Source organism: Procambarus clarkii, chromosome 37 (genome assembly GCF_040958095.1).
Source record: "Procambarus clarkii isolate CNS0578487 chromosome 37, FALCON_Pclarkii_2.0, whole genome shotgun sequence".
NCBI classification, from domain to species: Eukaryota; Metazoa; Arthropoda; class Malacostraca; order Decapoda; family Cambaridae; genus Procambarus; species Procambarus clarkii.
Window position 1 is genome coordinate 29,108,407 of NC_091186.1, and position 19,938 is coordinate 29,128,344.

At 48.3% G+C, this 19,938-nt stretch overlaps 1 protein-coding gene and 1 long non-coding RNA gene across 2 annotated transcripts; both read right to left on the reverse strand.

Moving 5' to 3' along the window:
* Positions 1 to 2,320: 2,320 nt before the first annotated feature.
* On the reverse strand, positions 2,321 to 18,070 carry LOC138371964 (uncharacterized). The gene is made up of 3 exons (XR_011230590.1): positions 17,936 to 18,070; positions 2,764 to 2,911; positions 2,321 to 2,687 (listed from the first exon to the last, which is right to left on the reverse strand). It is a non-coding gene; the product is annotated as an uncharacterized lncRNA (long non-coding RNA).
* A 343-nt stretch (positions 18,071 to 18,413) lies between these two features.
* LOC123766000 (uncharacterized) lies at positions 18,414 to 19,569 on the reverse strand. The gene is made up of 4 exons (XM_045754861.2): positions 19,412 to 19,569; positions 19,116 to 19,172; positions 18,887 to 19,035; positions 18,414 to 18,792 (listed from the first exon to the last, which is right to left on the reverse strand). Exons 1-4 carry the CDS (start codon positions 19,434 to 19,436, stop codon positions 18,658 to 18,660), a joined length of 366 nt encoding a protein of 121 aa, XP_045610817.2. The 5' UTR covers positions 19,437 to 19,569; the 3' UTR covers positions 18,414 to 18,657.
* Between the last annotated feature and the right edge of the window lie 369 nt (positions 19,570 to 19,938).

Below are 19,938 nucleotides of genomic sequence, written 5' to 3' on the forward strand. Positions count from 1 at the left end.
AGCCAAACTGACGGGCTGTTGGATATTTCCAACATCGAATACAGCATTGTTGTATTCTCATTACTTATTACTAACCATACTTAATATTGTAGTAAGTGAAATTAACAACTCGTAGAATTCTCCTGTACTAATAATTCATCTGTGCATTAGGCTAGAATTCTCACGTCACCTGACGCCAGTATTGCGTCAGATTTCTTTATAGTAAAAACATTATATTCAATTTGTGTGAGAATTAAATACGATTCTCCATAATTAAAGCATTCTGTATGACAACTGATTGCAGACGAATTGTTCTCTAACTAAAAGCCGAATAGAGCGTTAGAATCATAGCGTCTACCTCGCTTTAGTGTTAACGTCATTAATGAATGCCATGGGGAGACATTAATTCCTCTCCCTTATATATTTACTATTCTTAAATAGTTAAATAATATTTCGTTCCTCTAAATAATAAACCCGTCCAGTCTTTAGAGTTTCAAGCGCGAATGCGAGAAATATTAATGTTCAAGACAATAATTTGTGTTATGAACGTCGACTCGGCGTGGGTTGGGGGACGCCATCCTCTGTGTCGGTGAGTCGGTCGGTACGCGGACACGTGCAGAGCCGGAAGGAGGCAGAACTGTACTTACCGTACTCATAAACGATGCCATTGCCCAGCAAATCGGGCAGGTGTTATTCATCCGCAGATGAAAGCAGCCACTGTGAGGCGTGAACGACCTTGCAGATAATATCTTCAACTAGTGCTGGTGTTAAAAGAGGGACCCTAGACTTGGTTCCTGACGACACGTGATCAGCCAGCTTGAAACGCATCAATCCAGGATAGGTTCACCGGAGCCTGGGATGCGAAATTACGGCAATCTTAATACTTATACAGTGCCCACAGCTAAGTACCTTTTATTTGATGCATCATTTACAGGTTTAATAATAGCGGGGTGATTGCGCGTCATGCGGCGAGATAACACCTAATAACAGGTGATTAGAATTCCATCTGTAGATATCAATAATCTTGAATATGAATTGAGTAGTTAAATCAATTGCTACTGGTAGTTATTTATCTTGCAGCTCGAGAGACGAATTCCTCATGCTGTCTTCTCCATGTTAACCGTGCCATTCATCAGTGTACCAGACTTGGAGATTAAGAGGACTTCCAGGGTTATCTAAAGGAACCTACTACAAGCTAAGGCTTATTTCTTTTTTCCATATTCTAGCAATTTGATACATTCAGAATGTTCAACATAATGTGTGATTTACTGTAACTCATTGCTATGCTCATATTCATGTCCTTCTTTATATGAATAATATTATATTCAGCATTATTTATAGGATTAGATTATTATTAATTGAATAAGTGAACGAACCACACTGATTCCTGGACGTACTGACCTCCAGTAATAACCCCCCAATGTAGGTGTTTGAGGTTTGTTTCTTTAATAATACAGCCCATTAATTATTCTTATGATCATACTTTCTAGTCATATCCATAGTCACTGGTTTTCTCTAGAATTTTATCTAATGATCTGAAATTCTCAGTTTCCCTCTTTACTTTAAAAGCGGGTGGTCCTTCGTAATTTAATTTACTATTTTAATTATTAATTAATCAGAATCAAACCCAAATATCCCACACGGGCTAAGAATGTCGAATTTTACGAGGTAGGAGTAAAGCTGTTTGTAGATAATTTTTTCAAATATTTTTGATAGTATGGGTAGGTTTGATATTGGTCTATAATTGTTTATGTCTGCCGGATTACCTCCTTTATGAACTGGCGTTACTCTTGCATTTTTAAGGATACCAGGGAAGGTATGACACTCAAGGGATTTGTTGAACAGCAGAGCTATAGGTGGCGCAAGGGCGTGGGAGGCGCTCTTGTATACAATGGATGGTACTTCACTGATGTTCCGAGCTTTGGTTTTTAGTGTGTGTGTATGATGGACATAACATCTGTCGGGCTGACTGGAGAAAGGAGAAGAGAGTTTGGATAGCTGCCTGAGAGATATGTGTTGATATGTGTCTGAGTCTGTGGGATTTTACTGGCAAGGTTAGCACCAACCGATGAAAAGAAGCTATTAAATTCATTCGCCATTTCTAAATCAGATGACGGTGTAAGGCCATCCTTAGAGAGTGTTATCTGGTTGTGGGAGTGTTGTTTAGTTCCTAGGATATTAGAGATGGTATTCCATGTGCTTTTCATGTTGCCTTTTGCTTCTTTGAATCTAGTCTCATAATATGAAAGTTTAGCTTTTCCATATTGAAAGTAGAAGTAAAAGTAAGTACACAAAGGATTTATATAAATTTGTTATCAAGACATGTCAAGAACCAGACAGCTGAAACTAATCTGTAATACAAGAATTAAAACACCATATGACAATGCAGTTATAAAGCATTAGTAGCACTAAAAAGAAGGCAACAAGGTTTTGCTACAATCTGTTCTAAAACCTGTAGACATGGGTCCTTGTTCATTTTCTTAGTCCTGATAGTCCTCGTGACCCCTGTTTCCAGGGACCTCCTCAGGGAGGCTGACCTGCCTTACTCCGGCTGGCCAGGACCAGCTTCCCCTTCAGCTGGAAGAAACGTAGTTGCAAGTGAGGCAACGGTCTTCATAGTTGAAGCACAAAGCCAGCAGACCGAAGGGGAAGAGCAAGCAGGCTACAAACTTAGTTAAAGTGGGGTACATCCGGGTCCCGTCGGTAATCTGATTAAGAAAAAGTTGTTTAATATATAAACCAGAGTGCCTATGAAAAACGTAATAAAAGTTATGATATACTCACCCCTCAGTGGGGGCATGTACCGTCCCTAGAGACACTGACAGGGACCGTGTCAAAGGGGCAGTGGAGTTGATTTATCAGGTCAGGCCTTTCCACAAGTGGACTGCGGGAGTTGAAGAGGTAGGACCTCTAGGGTGAGTGCGGACACATACTGGGGAGAAAAATAAACATTACAAATTGTAACTTATATTAAGCTGTGTCTACCAAAGTAGGAAAAAAATAAGTAATAGTATTTATTATTAAGTAACAAAAAATAATAATTTTTCTTATAAAGTAAAAACAAATAAGTAATATTTACTGTGAGCATAGTCAATCGGACTACGTGTTGCTTCAGAAGCAACACGGCCAGTCGCAACTAGAATAAAATTTAAAGAAGTTTGGGAACAAAGCAAATAATATTTTAGCCCTAAAGTATATTCACATCCCCCCCTCCCCCTCCCGAAAAAAAAACAGTAAAACCAATCAATTCATTACCCAAATATATGACCAACACCGAAATATCTTAGTCGAATGTCCTCCTACCGGTGGCATTGCGAATACTTTCCTGCACACTCCTTTATGCAGCAAATTGGTAACTGCGAGAAGAATCTCCGAGTCACAAATGAATAGTGATCGATGAACCACGTCCGGGTGTTCTGCCGGTTCTTGGCTGACTCAAGCAACCTTGTGGGAAGCCACGTGGCAGCCACCGATCCATTCCCTTGTGATTCGTAAAGCAATAAATCTATTTTTGTTTATTAAATAAAATAATTATTAGATGCCAGATGCAGGTGCCAGCTTGGCCGAGAGGTGCCAGGAGTTGGCGGATCTTGGTGGGCTCCTCGTGTGCCCAGCCCCCAGCCACTGTGGGCGGCTGGCTTCTGCTCTGCCGAGGGCACTGGATAACTTTTGCAATATAGTTGGGGGCTGACAAGCAGCATTCATTTCGCCATTAGGCTCCGCGATTAACCCTATACAGGTACGCTGGGGCGCATCCGATCCCACGATCGTCGTCGCCCTTAAATCAACAGCAGCAGCAGCAGCTTGGACACCGTTGCTGTGTTTGTAGTCGCAGCTGGGCATCCACAGTACAGTTTAGTCTCGTGCCTCAAAAAATGGTAAATATTAACCCCAAGAGTCGATGCGACTATCCAGGGGGGTAGATAAATGGCTGAAGGTCAAAAGGGGTCAGTAAATCTGTGGGGTCAATAGATGGTTTATAAAAGATTCAAGTTAGATAATGTCATTTAATCTTTCATTAGCCAGAAGCACATGTGACCAGACGGTTACTATGTCTCACGTGGACGAATTATTTTAATTTCCTATAATCATGCGCAGTATTTTTAGTAATACTGTAGAGAGATTTTAGCTCCTTTTAGACACGAGAATTCTTGTACTGTCAACATACTGTACTGGACCCACCCTCGAGCCTTCCACTCCCTTGTGTCTCCTTTGTAAACGCATTAATGACACTGTAAAAAGACACCTCGTACACAGTTAATGTAGGCCAGACGTAAATCTGTGTATTTATGTTTGTAGATTAGCTTAGCATTTTAATAGCACTACAATGACCTTCTGTGGTTGATTGTTCAATAAATCACTGAATTATATGTTTAACAGATCTCTAACCCTGTTCATGAAGGACAGAATACAAGTTATAAATGCTGATTACCATTGTAAATGTGTGGCCACGTCTGTGGTAGAAAATAATAATATAAAAAAATCCCTCGTGTGCCATCACCCGTCCTGGGAACGATCAACGACCGTGTTGCAGTCCTGCTTTCCTAGCACCAAGCGAACTCCCCGCCTCTAACTCTGCTGCTCAGCCAGTAACTTCAATATTTATAACGATCCGAGTCGTATGTTAACCTATATTTATCCCCCAATGTATTTACTAATAAGTAAACACTAACACTTATGGTAGCTGCCGATACCAGGATGTGTCAACAGTATTCACAAGACATTTGAAATTTGGATTAATAACTATTTACCAATCAAACGATTTGCGTGTGCCGTTTGAGATTCAGCTACTTTGAACAAAACGTTCAAAGTAGCACAGGTTATGGTGAGCCCATAGTGGCCTTACCCGGCACAGTAGCGGGGCTTTAACTTGTTGCATGTGCGTTGCATTGCAGTTTTCTTCACCAGCTTTCTTTTTCCTTGGTTAAAGTTTATCCATATCTCCACCAGCTCCTTTTCTTCGGCTCTTCTGCCATATTTGGCATAGTAGCAAGACCAACACATTTCCACTCTTCAAACTTATACCTGCCGCCTCAAGTCTATACAATGCCGATGCAAAACTTCATCCCATTAGCATGTTGTGGCTTAGGTTAGGTGTTCAGGTTCTGTTGGCGATTATTTGTAGTACGTTGGTGAAGCATAGCGCTTTGGTTCGAACAAAATTCGTCGATGAAGTAAGTAATTATCAAAAGAAGGCACCAAACCGGGAAGGCTATGTAGCATCATCAAATGTGGGGAATAATCAGAGGACGCTATAATATCACCAAGGATGCCAATACGAGAACAGAAACACATAAGGCGAACGATATCAAAAGTATCCGATTCACCAAGAATTCTATCGAGGGACAAGTGACCGCGAGGGGTGGTCGGAAAGCAAGACACTCGTCCTGGAAGTCAGGACATTCAACAAGAATATGCACAACGCTAAAAGGGACAATGCAATTTGGACAATAAGGAGCTGGGCGGCGCTCCATTAAGTGACCGTGAGTTAAGCGAGTACGGCCAAGATGCAACTGCACTAGAGCCGCTTCCCACCGCCGGTTACGGTGGCAGGAGGAAGGCCACAGGTACACACTACACTCAAGAGTACGCAGGTTGTTACCAACAACAGAAGACCAACAACCCTGCCAACGGGCAAGGATGGAGGAATGAATAGCCGGATAAAAGTCGGAAAAAGGAATAACTTTACGGGAAATGGGACAAGAACGGATAGCCTCTCGAGTGGCCGCATCCGCACGCTCATTTAAAGAAACACCAACATGGCTGGGAACTCAGCTAAACTCCACGGATTTAAATTTACTAGAGATAAGAAACAGCCAATGTTGAATCTCGACTACTACCGGATGGACAGGATTAAAGGACCAGAGAGCCATGAGGGCACTACGAGAGTCAACTACAATCACAAAGGAGGATTGACAACGAGAAAGCAGGAGACGGAGACCATGGAGAATAGCATAAAGTTCCGCTGTGAAGATGCTAGTTTCCGAAGGGAGGTGACACAGACAAGTGCAATCAGGGAAAAACAACAGGGTAGCCCACACCATCCGCAGACTTAGACCCATCGGTGAAGATGGAAACGGAGCGGGAGTGTGAAGAAAAGTGCTCAAGGAAAAAGGCGTTTCAGAACTGTAGGAGAAGTAAAAGCTTTAGTAATGCGGGTCAAGGATTTACAAAACTTCGGAAAGGGGACCCTACCCGGGGGCAAGGAAGGAACAATACGAGGAGAAATATGAGAAAGACGAATGGAAAGAGAGACCTATAAGCGAGATAACCAGACAGAAAGAGGGAGGTGGGGAAGAGGAACAGGAACTACAGGAGGGGTAAAAGTCAAAGCACGACAGAGGCGAGAGGAAGGATGTTGCAAAGACCGCGCCAGATAGCGAAGACAGTAGCGATCACAGCAGTCCTGGAGAGATAGGAATCCAATGTCAACTACAAGCTGAGGGCGAGAGTCGAACGAAAGGCACCAGAGCCGAGGTGCAACCCAACATGGTGCAAAGCATCAAGACGGCGAAGAGAAGGAGAAGCGGACGAGTAAGCAGGGCAACCATAATCGAGTTTAGACAGGACGAGTGAGGAATATAAAGCAAGGAGAGTGCGTCCTATCTGCCCCCCCCCCCAAGAAGTATGGGACAAGACCCGAAGGAGGGTAAGGGCCTTAGAGCACTCAACACGGAGGTAAGAGATATGGGGAGACCAAGACAAACGAGTGTCACGGAATAACCCCAAAAGCTTCGCAGAATCTTTGTACTCAAGGGGATGACCATAAAGTGACAAAGAGAGGACGAAGAACGACCCGTTTCCGCGTAAAAGTCATGGCACAAGTCTTAGAAGTAGAGAACTTGAAGCCATGATCGGTGGCCCAAGACGACACGACATCAATTGCAAGTTGAAGCCGGCGCTGAAGGAGAGGCGAATCATCACCCTGACAGCAAAGGATAAGATCATCGACATAGAGAGCGGAGAAGACACCTGAAGGAAGAGAGGAAAGACCATTGAGGGCAACCAGAAAAAGATTAGTGCTCAGAACACTACCCTGGGGCACACCTTTGTATTGCTGAAAAGAGGCAGAGAGCGGTACCAAGGCGCACCCGAAAGGAACGACGAGACGGGAAGCTGCGGAGAAAGAGAGGGAGATGACCACGAAGGCCACAAGAATGAAGTTGAGATAGAATATGATATCGCCAAGTGGTGTCGTGAACCTTTTCTAGGTCAAAAAGGACGGCATCAACGGAGGTCTTCGCAGCAAAAGCAGTACGAATATAGACCTCCAAGTTCACCAGGACATCTGTCGTGCTGCGGCACTTGCGGAAATCAAATTGAGAAGGGGAGAGGAGGTGATGGTGTTCCAGGAACCACATCAGACGAACGTTAACCATACGTTCAAAGAGTTTGCAGACAACTTGTGAGGGCAATAGGGCGAAAGTCCTTAGGGGAAGTACCCAGAGACCCCGGTTTGCGAACAGGGAGGACAACGGCATCGAGCCAGTCCTCAGGGACTGACGACGACTCCCAGATCCGATTATACAGACTCAGTAAATACCGAGACGTGCACGGAGGGAGATGGCGAAGCATCTCATAATGAATACCATCGGAGCCTGCCGCCGTAGAACCGCAGAGGGCCAGGGCAGAACGAAGTTCAGAGAGAGAGAAGGGACCATTATAGGGAAGCCGTAGACGAGTGCAGAATCTAAAGGACGAGACTCAAGGACAGGTTTACACAGAAGGAAAGATTGGGGAAGATGAAGACCAGAGCTAACAGAAGAAAAGTGGGAACCCAGTTCGGAAGCGACCTGCAACGGGTCCGCCACAAGAGTACCATGGAGGTGAAGGACTGGTGAAACATCGGGAACGAACTTACCCGCTATCTTGCGGATACGCTTCAAGATCTGTGGTAGAGGAGTTTCGGACGTAATTGTGGAGACATAAGATGCCCAACATTCACGCTTGGCCATATGGATGGCCCTACGGGCCACCACACTCGCTTTCCAAAAGAATCGCCGTCTGCCGACAGCGGTGCCTTTTCCAGGCTGCACGCTTACAGCGGACAGCCCCGAGCACAGTCCGCATTCCACCAGGGAACGCACTTCCGTGGACCCCGAGAGGAAGAGCGAGGAATAGAGTGGAGGGCAGCGTCGAAGACTTATGAAAAAGGAGGAGAGCACGAGGGAGAGGCAGAAGGAAGAGGTCAGAGAGAGCAGCACCGAGGGTAAATAGGTTCCAGTCCGCCTTGGCAAACTGCCACCTAGGGAAGGAGAGGGAAGGGCAAAAAGAGAAAAAGGAAACAAGGATGGGGAAATGGTCACTGCCATGGTGGTCATCAAGAACCTGCCACGTGAAATATAAGTAAAGAGAAGAGCAAAGAACAAGATCAAGACAGGAAAGGGTGCGACTCCGAGAGACCAAATGTGTGGGCTCACCAGAATTCAGAAGACAGGGAAGAAGAGAGTATAAACGGCTCAAGAAGGCGACCCTGGGTGTTCGTCAGAACATCACCCCAAAGGGAATGACGACAATTGAAATCACCCAGCAGGAGCACAGGCTCCGACAAAGAGTCCAGTAAGTGTTTCAGATCAGGAAGAGAAAGCGAGGACACTCGGGGGGGGGGGGGGGGGGGGGGGAAGAGATGAATGGTACACAAACAGTGTACCATTTCCCCACAAAGATACGAGCAGCAGAACAATGGAGAGGCGAAGGAAAAAGTAAGGGGACAAGGGAACATCAGAGCGAATCAAGAGAGCAAAAGAGTTAGGAACAGCTGGGGGGGATGGGGAGAGAAAGGAATAGCCACGAAAGCGACCAGGACGAGCACCAAGCATCGGCTCCTGGAGACAGACACAAAGGGGCAAAAACCGCGAAATCAGAAGTTGGAGTTAGAGTTAATTGGCATAATAACCTCGAACGTTCCATTGAAGAATAGACATCGACGAGAAGAGAAAGGACAGAGAACAAGGAAGAAATAAAGGTGAAAGTAACAGCACGTTAAAGATGATCAGGGTCGGGATCAGGGTCAGCAAAGTCAGGGTTAGGGGGCATGGGTAAACTGAGCAAAGACGGATGGAAGGAAGCGGGAGAACAGACCAGAGGTGGGCGGGCGGGGTCCGGAGGAGAAGGAAGAGGAGACAACGGAGAGGAGCAGTCAAGGACAACAGCAGGAAGAGGGGGAGTAGAAAGAGGGGAGCACACCTCAGCATGGGCAGCAACTGAGAGGGAAGCAGGGGCCAAAGAAACCTCCATAGCAGGAACAGTGGGTGCAACCACCGAAACGGGAGGGGAAGGAGCAATAGTCAGTAGTAGGGGCCAACGAAGAGAGCAAAGCCTTCTTACCCGCCGAGGAGGAGGAAGAAGAGCCAGGCTTACGCTTCCGACTTAAAGAGACCGGTGTCCCAGCATCTATGTACCGGGCAACGGAGTCCAGCATCTCAACATTAGCTGAACGAGAGCACACACGACGGCCGTTAGGAGAGCGATGGACATCAGCCCGCACCTACAGGCAGCGGGGAGAGTCAGTAGATTGAGGAAAAGGATGGGAAGGAGGATCGGAGGGAGACGAGGAAGAAGACACAGGAGACATGACAGACCAGGTAGAAAGAAGTGGAACCCCAGACAGAGGACCAGGAGGGGTACCCTTCGGGACAGAACTAAAAGGAACAGAGGGGGCAGCGGGCGTAACAGGGTCCAAGGCCCGGAAACGGTTGCAAGTGAGGAGGGTGGGAAGAACGAGGAGGGGAAGCGTGCAACACACGAGCATAAGACATTAGAATAAAGCGGGACCTGGCACCTCGCCTCAGTGAAAAATAAATGCTCTCTGTGCTTCAAGTTGAGGACGGCTGCCTCAAGCTTGTAATGGATACACGCATGGGAGAAGGTAGGATGGGCCTCACCGCAGTCGAGGCCGCGAACCTCGGGAGAGGTGCACTCCTACTTAGTTACCTTCGCCCTCACACAAAGGACAGAGTCCCAGAGCAGCGAAGGGCACCATGCCCAAACCTCCAGCACTTGTTACAGAGCCTAGAAGGAATGTAAACCTGGACAGAGCACCTGGCACCAGCAAGAATGACAGAGGGTGGAAGGGTCCTACCATCAAAGGTAATCTTCACAACCCGAAGGGGTTGACGGCGACGACCACGAGGGGGACGAGTAAACGTGTCAACCCGGAGGACATAATGGCCCTGGGCATCGAGAATACGCCGAATATCATCGTGGCAGTCCTGCAGATTCCGAACACCGGTCGCAACATGGGGCGGGAGGAGACTAGTGCCAACACTGGCATTCAACCGAGCGTTCTTCAAGACCTGAACTGGAGTCTTGCTAAGGCAGGATAAGGCAGTCAAGCGGGAAGCTGCATCCTGAGAAGGAGCATCAACAATACGTGTACCAAGACGTAGGGTTGAAGGTAACGCATCCACGGAATTAACAAGATGTCGATGGAGGGAGAAATCGTCAGGAGGCGCAGAATCAAGAGGGAGGAGATCAAAGTATTTGGCCCACGAAGTGGGACCAAACAAGGCTTGATAGGCATCAGAACGGGAAGGAATTGAGCGAGGGCGGCCGTGTCGAGAACCCCCCCGAGAGGTGTTAAAAGGTGCAGTAGTTACAACTAGAGATGGAGCCGTGCCAGGAGACGAGGTAGTCACCACTGGGAGCTCGACCCAACAACAGAGGGAGGGAAGCCGAGTGGAATAGTCAGAAGCCGAGGAGGAGCAAGGTCGGGGCCCAATGCAGCGGAGGCTACAGAGCCCGGTTTTCCAACACTGATCTACTCTGGGAAGCTTAGTCGCCCACCCCACGAGCCTGAGAAGGTAAAGGAGGAACAGAACACAGGTACGAACCATAAATATTCATTCACGAATGGGCCCCACACCCCACGATGGAGCCACAATTAGAGGTAGGACACCCAACAAGAAGCTATCGCCGAGCATGCTGGGGCCTCCTAGGTGTGCGTCGTGAGTATACGGCCTGCAAGTAAGTAAGTAATTATCAAAAGAAGGCACCAAACCGGGAAGGCTATGTAGCACCATCAAATACGCAAAACAATCAGAGGGCGCTAAATATCACCAAGGATGCCAATACGAGAACAAAAACGCATAAGGCGAACGATATCAAAAGTATCCGAGTCACCAAGAATTCTATCGAGGGACAGGTGACCGCGAGGGGCGGTCGGAAAGCAAGACACACGCTCGTCCTGGAAGTCAGGACATTCAAGAAGGACATGCACGACCGTAAGAGGGACAATGCAACTAGGACAATAAGGAGCAGGGCGGCGCTCCATCAAGTGACCATGGGTTAAGCGAGTATGGCCAATACGCAACCTCGCCAGAGCTGTTTCCCACCGCCGGTTACGGTGGAAGGAGGACGGCCACGAGGAAACACAACATTTAAGAGTACGTAGCTTGTTACCAGTAACAGACAACCAAGAAGCCTGCCAACGGGTAAGGACTGAGGAATGGATAACCGGGTAAAAGTCGGAATACGGAATGCCTTTACGAGAGATGGGACAAGAGCGGACAGCTTCCTTAGCGGCAGCATCCGCACGCTCATTTAAAGACACGCCAATATGGCTGGGAACCCAACAAAACTCAACCGACTTAAATTTACTGTGAACGAGAAACAGCCAATGCTGGATCTCGACAACTACTGGATGAACTGGATTAAAGCACCCGAGAGCCATGAGGGCACTACGAGAGTCAACAACAACCACAAAGGAAGACTGACAACGAGAAAGCAGGAGATGAAGAGCATAGAGAATAGCATAAAGTTCCGCTGTAAAGATGCTAGTCTCCGGAGGCAAGCGACACATATAAGTGCGATCAGGAAAAACAACAGAGTAGCCAACACCGTCCGCTGACTTAGACCCATCGGTGAAGACAGAAACGGAGCGGGAGTGAGAAGAAAAGTGCTCGAGGAAAAGGCGTTTTAGAACCGTAGGAGGGGTAAAAGCTTTAGTGATACGAGTCAAGGATGTACAAAACCGCGGAAGAGGGACCCTCCACGGGGGCAAAGAAGGAACAACACGAGGAGAAACATCAGAAATACGAACGGAAAGAGAATCCTGTAGGCGAGATAACCGGACAGAAAGACGGAGGTGGTGAAGAGGAACAGGAACCGCAGGAGGGGTAAAAGTTAAAGCACGACAGAGGCGAGAGGAAGGATGTTGCAAGGACCGCGCAAGATAGCGAAGACAGTAGCGATCACGGCGGTCCTGGAGAGACAGGAAGCCAGTGTCAACATACAAGCTAAGGACGGGAGTCGAACGAAAGGCACCAGAACTGAGGCGCAACCCAGTATGGTGCAAAGCATCAAGACGGCGAAGAGTAGAAGGAGAAGCAGACGAGTAAGCAGGGCAACCATAATCGAGCTTAGACAGGACGAGAGAGGAATGTAAAGCAAGGAGAGTGCGCCTATCTGCCCCCCAAGAAGTATGGGACAAGACCCGAAGGAGGGTAAGGGCCTTAGAGCACTCAACACGGAGGTAAGAGATATGGGGAGACCAAGACAAACGAGTGTCAAGGAATAACCCCAAAAGCTTCGCGGAATCTTTGTATTCAAGGGGATGACCATAAAGTGACAAAGAGGGACGAAGAACAACCCGTCTCCGCGTAAAAGTCATGGCACAAGTCTTAGAAGTAGAGAACTTGAAGCCATGACCTGTGGCCCAAGACGACACGGCATCAATTGCAAGTTGAAGCCGGCGTTGAAGGAGAGGCGAATCATCACCCTGACAACAAAGGGTAAGATCATCGACATAGAGAGCGGAGAAGACACCAGAAGGAAGAGAGGAAAGAAGACCATTGAGGGCAACCAGAAAAAGAGTAGTGCTCAGAACACTACCCTGGGGCACACCTTCGTATTGCTGAAAAGAGGGAGAGAGAGCGGTACCAAGGCGCACCCGAAAGGAACGACGAGAGAGGAAGCTGCGGAGAAAGAGAGGGAGATGACCACGAAGGCCAAAAGAATGAAGTTGAGATAGGATATGATAACGCCAAGTGGTGTCGTAAGCCTTTTCTAGGTCAAAAAGGACGGCAACAACGGAGGTCTTCGCAGCAAAAGCAGTACGAATATAGACCTCCAAGTTCACCAGGACATCTGTCGTGCTGCGGCACTTGCGGAAACCAAATTGAGAAGGGGAGAGGAGGTGATGGTGTTCCAGGAACCACATCAGACGAACGTTAACCATACGTTCAAAGAGTTTGCAGACACAACTTGTGAGAGCAATAGGGCGAAAGTCCTTAGGGGAAGTACCCAGAGACCCCGGTTTGCGAACAGGGAGGACAACGGCATCGAGCCAGTCCTCAGGGACTGACGACGACTCCCAGATCCGATTATACAGACTCAGTAAATACTGAGACGTGCTCGGAGGGAGATGGCGAAGCATCTCATAATGAATACCATCGGAGCCCGCCGCCGTAGAACCGCAGAGGGCCAGGGCAGAACGAAGTTCAGAGAGAGAAGGGATCATTATAGGGAAGCTGAAGATGAGTGCAGAAATCTAAAGGACGAGACTCAAGGACAGGTTTACGAAGAAGGAAAGATTGGGGAAGATGAAGACCAGAGCTAACAGAAGAAAAGTGGGAACCCAGTTCGGAAGCGACCTGCAACGGGTCCGCCACAAGAGTATCATGGAGGTGAAGGACCGGTGAAACATCGGGAACGAACTTACCCGCTATCTTGCGGATACGCTTCCAGATCTGGGCCAGAGGGGTTTCGGACGTAATTGTCGAGACATAAGATGCCCAACATTCACGTTTAGCCGTACGGATGGCCCTACGGGCCACCGCACTCGCTTTCCGAAAGAAAAGAATCGGTCGTCTGCCTACGGCGGTGCTTCTTCCAGGCTGCACGCTTACAGCGGACAGCCCGAGCACAGTCCGCATTCCACCAGGGAACGCACTTCCGTGGACCCCGAGAGGAAGAGCGAGGAATAGAGCGGAGGGCAGCGTCGAAGACAGTGTCATGAAAAAGGAGGAGCGCGCGAGAGAGGGGCAGAAGGGAGAGGTCAGAGAGAGTAGCACTGAGGGAAAATAGGGTCCAGTCCGCCTTAGCAAACTGCCACCTAGGGAAAGAGAGGGAAGGGCGAAAAGAGAAAAAGGAAACAAGGATGGGGAAATGATCACTTCCATGGAGGTCATCAAGAACCTGCCACGTGAAATCTAAGTAAAGAGAAGAAGAGCAGAGAGAAAGATCAAGACAAGAAAGGGTGCAAGTTCGAGAGTCCAAATGAGTGGGCTCACCAGAATTCAGAAGAGACAGGGAAGAAGAGGAGAAACGGCTCAAGGAGGCGACCCCGGGTATTCGTCAGAACGTCACCCCAAAGAGAATGACGACAATTGAAGTCACCCAGCAGGAGCACAGGCTCCGGCAAGGAGTCTAGGAGGTGTTTCAAATCAGGAAGAGCGAGCGGGACACTCGGAGGGAGATAAATGGAACAAACTGTGTACCATTTCCCCACAAAGATACGAGCAGCAGAACAATGGAGAGGCGAAGGAAAAAGTAAAGGAACAAAGGGAACATCAGCCCGAATCAAGAGAGCAGAAGAATTAGAAGCCCCAGCAATGGTTGGGGGGGGGGGGGGAGAGAAAGGAATAGCCACGAAAACGACCAGGACGAGCACCAAGCATTGGCTCCTGGAGACAGACACAAAGGGGCGAAAACCGCGAAACCAGAAGTTGGAGTTCGAGGAAATTGGCGTAATAACCTCGAACGTTCCATTGAAGAATGGACAACGACGAGAAGAGAAAGGACAAAAACAGAGAACAAGGAAGAAACAAAGGCGAAAGACCAACAGAGCACGTTAAAGAATATCAGGGTCGGGATCAGGGTCAGCAAAGTCAGGGTTAGGGGGCATGGGTAAACTGAGCAAAGACGGAGGGAAGGAAACGGGAGAACAGATCAGAGGTGGGCGGGCAGGGTCCGGAGGAGGAGGAGGAGGAGACAACGGAGAGGAGCAGTCAAGGACAGCAGCAGGAAGAGGGGGAGTAGAAAGAGAGGAGCGCACCCCAGCAAGAGCAGCAACCGAAAGGGAAGCAGGGGCCAAAGAAACCTCCATAGCAGGAACAGGGGGCGCAAGCACTGAAACGGGAGGGGAAGGAGCAACAGAGCCAGAAGGAGGAGCCGAGGAAGAAAGCGAAGCCTTCTTACCCGCCGGGGAAGAGGAAGGAGAGGAGCCAGGCTTACGCTTCTGACTTAGAGACCGGTGTCCCAGCAACTACGTACCGGGCAACGGATTCCAGTGTCTCAACAGAAGCCGAACGAGAGCACACACGACGGCCGTTAGGAGAGCGATGGACATCCGCCCGCACCGACAGGCGGCGGGGAGAGCCGATAGATGGAGGAAGAGGATGGGAAGGAGGATCGGAGGGGGACGAGGAAGAAGACACAGAAGACACGACAGACCGGGTAGAAGGAAGGGGAACCCCAGACAGAGGACCAGGAGGAGGATCCTTCGGGAGAGAACCCAAAGGGACAGAGGAGGGGGCAGTGGGCGCATCAGGGTCCAAGGCCCAGAAACGGTTGTGAGTCTGAGGAAGGCGGGAAGGACGAGGAGAGGAAGAGCGCAACATGCGAGCATAAGAGATATTAGCATAAGGCGGGAGCCGGCGAACCTGGCGCCTCGCCTCAGGAAAAGATAAACGCTCCCGGTGCTTCAGGTTGAGGACGGCTGCCTCAAGCTTGTAATGGACACACGCACGGGAGAAGGTAGGATGGGCCTCACCGCAGTTGAGGCAACGAGCCTGGGGAGAAGCGCACTCCGACTTAAGAGTGACCTTCGCCACCACACAAAGGACAGAGAGAGACAGTCCCGGAGCAGCGGAGGGCACCATGCCCAAACCTCCAGCACTTTTTGCAGAGCCGAGGAGAAGGAATGTACTCCTGGACAGAGCACCTGGCACCAGCAAGAATGACAGAGGGTGGAAGGGTCCTACCATCAAAGGTAATCTTCACAACCCGGAGGGGTTGACGGCGACTACCACGAGGGGGACGAGTAAACGTGTCCACCTGGAGAATAGAATGGCCCTGGGCAGCAAGGATATGTCGAATATCGTCGTGACAGTCGCGCAGGTCCCGAACACCGGTCGCAACATGGGGCGGGAGCAAAATAGTGCCAACACTGGCATTCAACTGAACGTTCTTCGAGACCCGAACGGGGGTCTCGCCAAGGCAGGATAAGGCAGCCAAGCGGGAAGCAGCATCCTGAGGAGCAGCAGCAACGACACGTGTACCGAGACGAGTGGGGTTGAAAGTAATGGAGGCATCCACGGAATCAATGAGATGTCGATGGAGGGAGAAATCGTCAGGAGGCGCAGAATCAAGAGGGAGGAGATCAAAATATTTGGCCCACGAAGCGGGACCAAACAAGGCTTGATAGGTAGCAGAACTGGAAGGAATCTAGCGAGGGCGGCCGTGACGAGGACGGCGGTGAGAACCCCCAGAGAGAGAGGGGTTAAAAGGCGCAGTAGTTACAACTAGAGAAGGAGCCGCGCCAGGGGACGAGGTAGTCACCACTGGGGGCTTGGGGCTCGACCCAACCACAGAGGAGGGAGGGGAGCCAGAGGAAGGAGTCAGAGAGGCCAAAGGAGGAGCAAGGTCGGGGCCCAATGCAGCGGAGGCTACAGAGCCCGGTCTTCCAATACGGACCGACTCGGGGGGCTTGGTCGCCCACCCCACGAGCCTGAGAAGGTAAACCAGAAGAAGCCGAAGCAGGGGTAATCATCTTGACGAAATTAAGAATTCACTCACGAATGTGCCCCCACACCCACCATGGAGCCACAATTAGAGGCAGGACACCCAACAAGAAGCTATCGCCGATCTTGTCGGGGCCTCCTAGGGGGTGCGTCGCGAATATACGCCCCACAAACGCCACCTTAAGAAACCGACAGTCCGTCGAGATCGGGTTCAGTGACGAAGTGGGGATTGACATTAAAAGGTTCCCCTCGCTCTCTACGTCGGGTACTGCAGTTCTACGGGTGCATGAGTATGCCTCCTCAAGCACCCGGGCGTCAAAATAGAAGAAGTCCAAGGGAAGAACCAGAACGAGCAAAAGGTCGGTAGGAAACGGCAAGCAGATAGGAGAAGAGGGGGGAGAAAAACGAAACAGAAGGAAAAGGAAAAGATGCCCAGCAGAATTGGAGAGGACGGCAGCAGGAGCACAAGGCTAGAAAAGGACAGAGGACTGTCCCAAGGAGCATCACACTCCTGCAGCCGCCCACTAAGCCCCCACACGGCGACAACGAGCTGAGCGGGGAGGGGGATACGGCCTGCAAACGCCACCTTAAGAACCGTCAGTCCGTCGAGATCGGGTTCGATGACGAAAGGGGGATTGACAAAAGGTTACCCTCGCTCTCTACGTTGGGTACTACAGTTTTACGGGTACAAGAGTATGCCTCCTTAAGCACCCAGGCGTCAAAATAGAATTATTCCAAAGGAATAACAAAAACGGGCAATAGGTCGGCAGGAAACTAGCAGATAGAAGAGGAAAGAAAAAAAGAAAGTAACAAAAGGAAAAGTGGAGCAAAATTTGAGAGGTCAGCAGCACAAGGCTACACAAGGACAGGACTGTCCCATGGAGCATCACTCTCCAGCAGCCGTCCACTAAGCCCACCTCACAGTATCAACGAGCTGAACAGGTCAGGTCAGCAGGAAACTAGCAGATAGAGGGGTAGAAAACGAAACACTAACAAAAGCAGTCCGGCATAATTGGCGAAGGCAACACCAGGAGCCTAAGGCCACAAATGGTTAGAGTTGTCCCAAGGAGCATCACTCTGGCAGCCGACCACCAAGCTCCCTCACGGCGCATACGGGCCCAGATAGTGAGGTGGAAGTTTGATAGTTGCGTAGAGAAGGCTATGGTGTAGACTTCGGTAAACTGCCTCCGCCTGTAGGTGTATTATTGACTCGAACAATACAATTGTTTCCTACCCCCTGAAACTGCCAGAGGGCGCGCCCAGGCTACACCTACCGGCTCCAGAGTGTCTCCTATTTGTAGGTAAACTCCTGGTAGGGTTAACCGAATTTGATAGCGATACAAATTAAACTTATCACAGCAGGTTCTGTTGGCTACACTAGTAGTGCCCCAGTAGAAATTACTTTCCGTGTTATGACAAGCTTGTGGAATGGGATGAAGGGGAAGGGGAAGGGGGGGGGCGGAAGGGGGCCAAAACCAGTGCATGATTGAAGTAACACTTAAATTACAGCTGTGAACGACGGGCTGTTTAGCAGTGTCTGGTAACTTTCCTGCCAGTTGCGACAGACTTAGGCAGGTATGTTGTAGTATCACTAGTTATGTGTTGCATGACTTAACATTTACTGTAACCAATATTTATGGAGTAACGGCAAATCTGGTCTCTGCTTTATTAAAAAAGGTGGCAACCATTTACTTTGTAGGTTTAAATTTAAGCGGGCACAATATTAATTCATATTAAATGAATATTAAATCATCAGTTTAGATAAAATTTATTACGTTTAGAGCTTAAACTAGAAAATTAAAAGTTATAAAAATACTTAAATTATATAGTTGAATAAAATATGACATGTCAAGACATTCACTTTTAAAAAATGCAAGCCCTAAAACCTAAATTTTATCCATTTTTTTTTATCCCTGACGGTCCAACAAGAGCCGCTTCAAGAGGTATCTTTCAGGGAAACCGTCCAGTTGCACGCTACTGGACGGTCATTTAAGCCTTAATGGGTCGACACGTAGTCACAGAATGAGCAACGGTCCTCGTAATTGAGGCATAGGGCTATGAGGCCGAGGGGAAAGCACAAGCAGGCTACCCACTTGCTCCACAAGGGAAACACCCGGGTGGTGTCACCAACCTGTTGGAATGAAACATTAAGATTAATAATTAACCTAAACCAAATGATTTAGTGTATAAATGTGAGACAAGCTAGAAGACAATAAAGCACTCACCATACACCACGGGCAAGAACCAACACGTGGGATATTGAGAGAGACAGCCTCAGAGGGGCGGCTCAGTAGATCAGTTAGATCGGGCCCTGCCATGTCCAAACTGTGGTAGTTTGGGACAGGGGCACGCCCAGGATGATCAAGTGGGTGCACTAGAAAAGTGAAACTAGTTACCTTTTCTGGCGTGATTAGAGAAAGTATAGACAACGTGATCAAGTATTTAGATACTTACAGCGGGCATGTTCAGGCCTGCGGCTTGAAGAGCCCGAGGCCATGCGGTGAGCTGGAACTGTAATCGGTATAAAAAAAATACTTAAGATTAGTAATAAACTTGTGCTAGATTTCAGAAAGAATGTAATTTGTAGCCAGTACAAACTTTGAAATGTTTGTACCTTAAGTTAAAGTGTACTTCAATATATTTACGTAATATGACAAATTTAAATTTAAAAGCTTTAACATTAATATTTTAAAATTAACAAACGGTAAGAAGCGAATTATGTCTACTTAATAACTTCTTTATTATCTTACCATACTGTGCGCCAACCGGTGCCATTCCGATTACCTTTCACAACACTCCTCAATGTTGCTAAACAACTACGAGAACAATCTCTGCGTCAGAGGAAGGTAGTGATCGGTAAACCTGACCTGGGTGTTCTGCCAGTTGGTGGCCGACTTCTGCCCCAAGTAACCTTGAGTGAAGCCTCGAGGCAGCCACCGAACCATTCCCATGTGTTTCCTGAAGCAATAAATCAATCTTTGCTTATAATGTCTTCAGAATTGTTAGATGCAACGTATCCTTTGCATAATTACCGTACCTGGCCCCGAGTTCATATCACTTAAAATGTTCACTTAATAACACAGACAGTATATACATTTGATGAAATATATTAATATGTTTTCCATTCCTGTATGATTCAGTGAATCGAGTGACCGTGAACTGCCGTCAGCAAAACAAAGCAAACTGCCCAAATGCATTTGGAATACATTCGATTCTCTTATAAATGATGAGTTTTTCCACCTGCTGCACTTACCATAATTCTATAAAAAATAGAAAT

What these genes read in the sequence shown, in the direction of transcription:
- LOC123766000 (XM_045754861.2), bottom strand. Translation starts at nt 19,436, where the DNA reads ATGGCACCGGTTGGCGCACAGTATG. An exon ending in ACCGGTTGGCGCACAGTATG is followed by an intron (nt 19,173 to 19,411) that starts GTAAGATAATAA and finishes TACCGATTACAG; the next exon opens with TTCCAGCTCACCGCATGGCC. An exon ending in CAGGCCTGAACATGCCCGCT is followed by an intron (nt 19,036 to 19,115) that starts GTAAGTATCTAA and finishes TCACTTTTCTAG; the next exon opens with TGCACCCACTTGATCATCCT.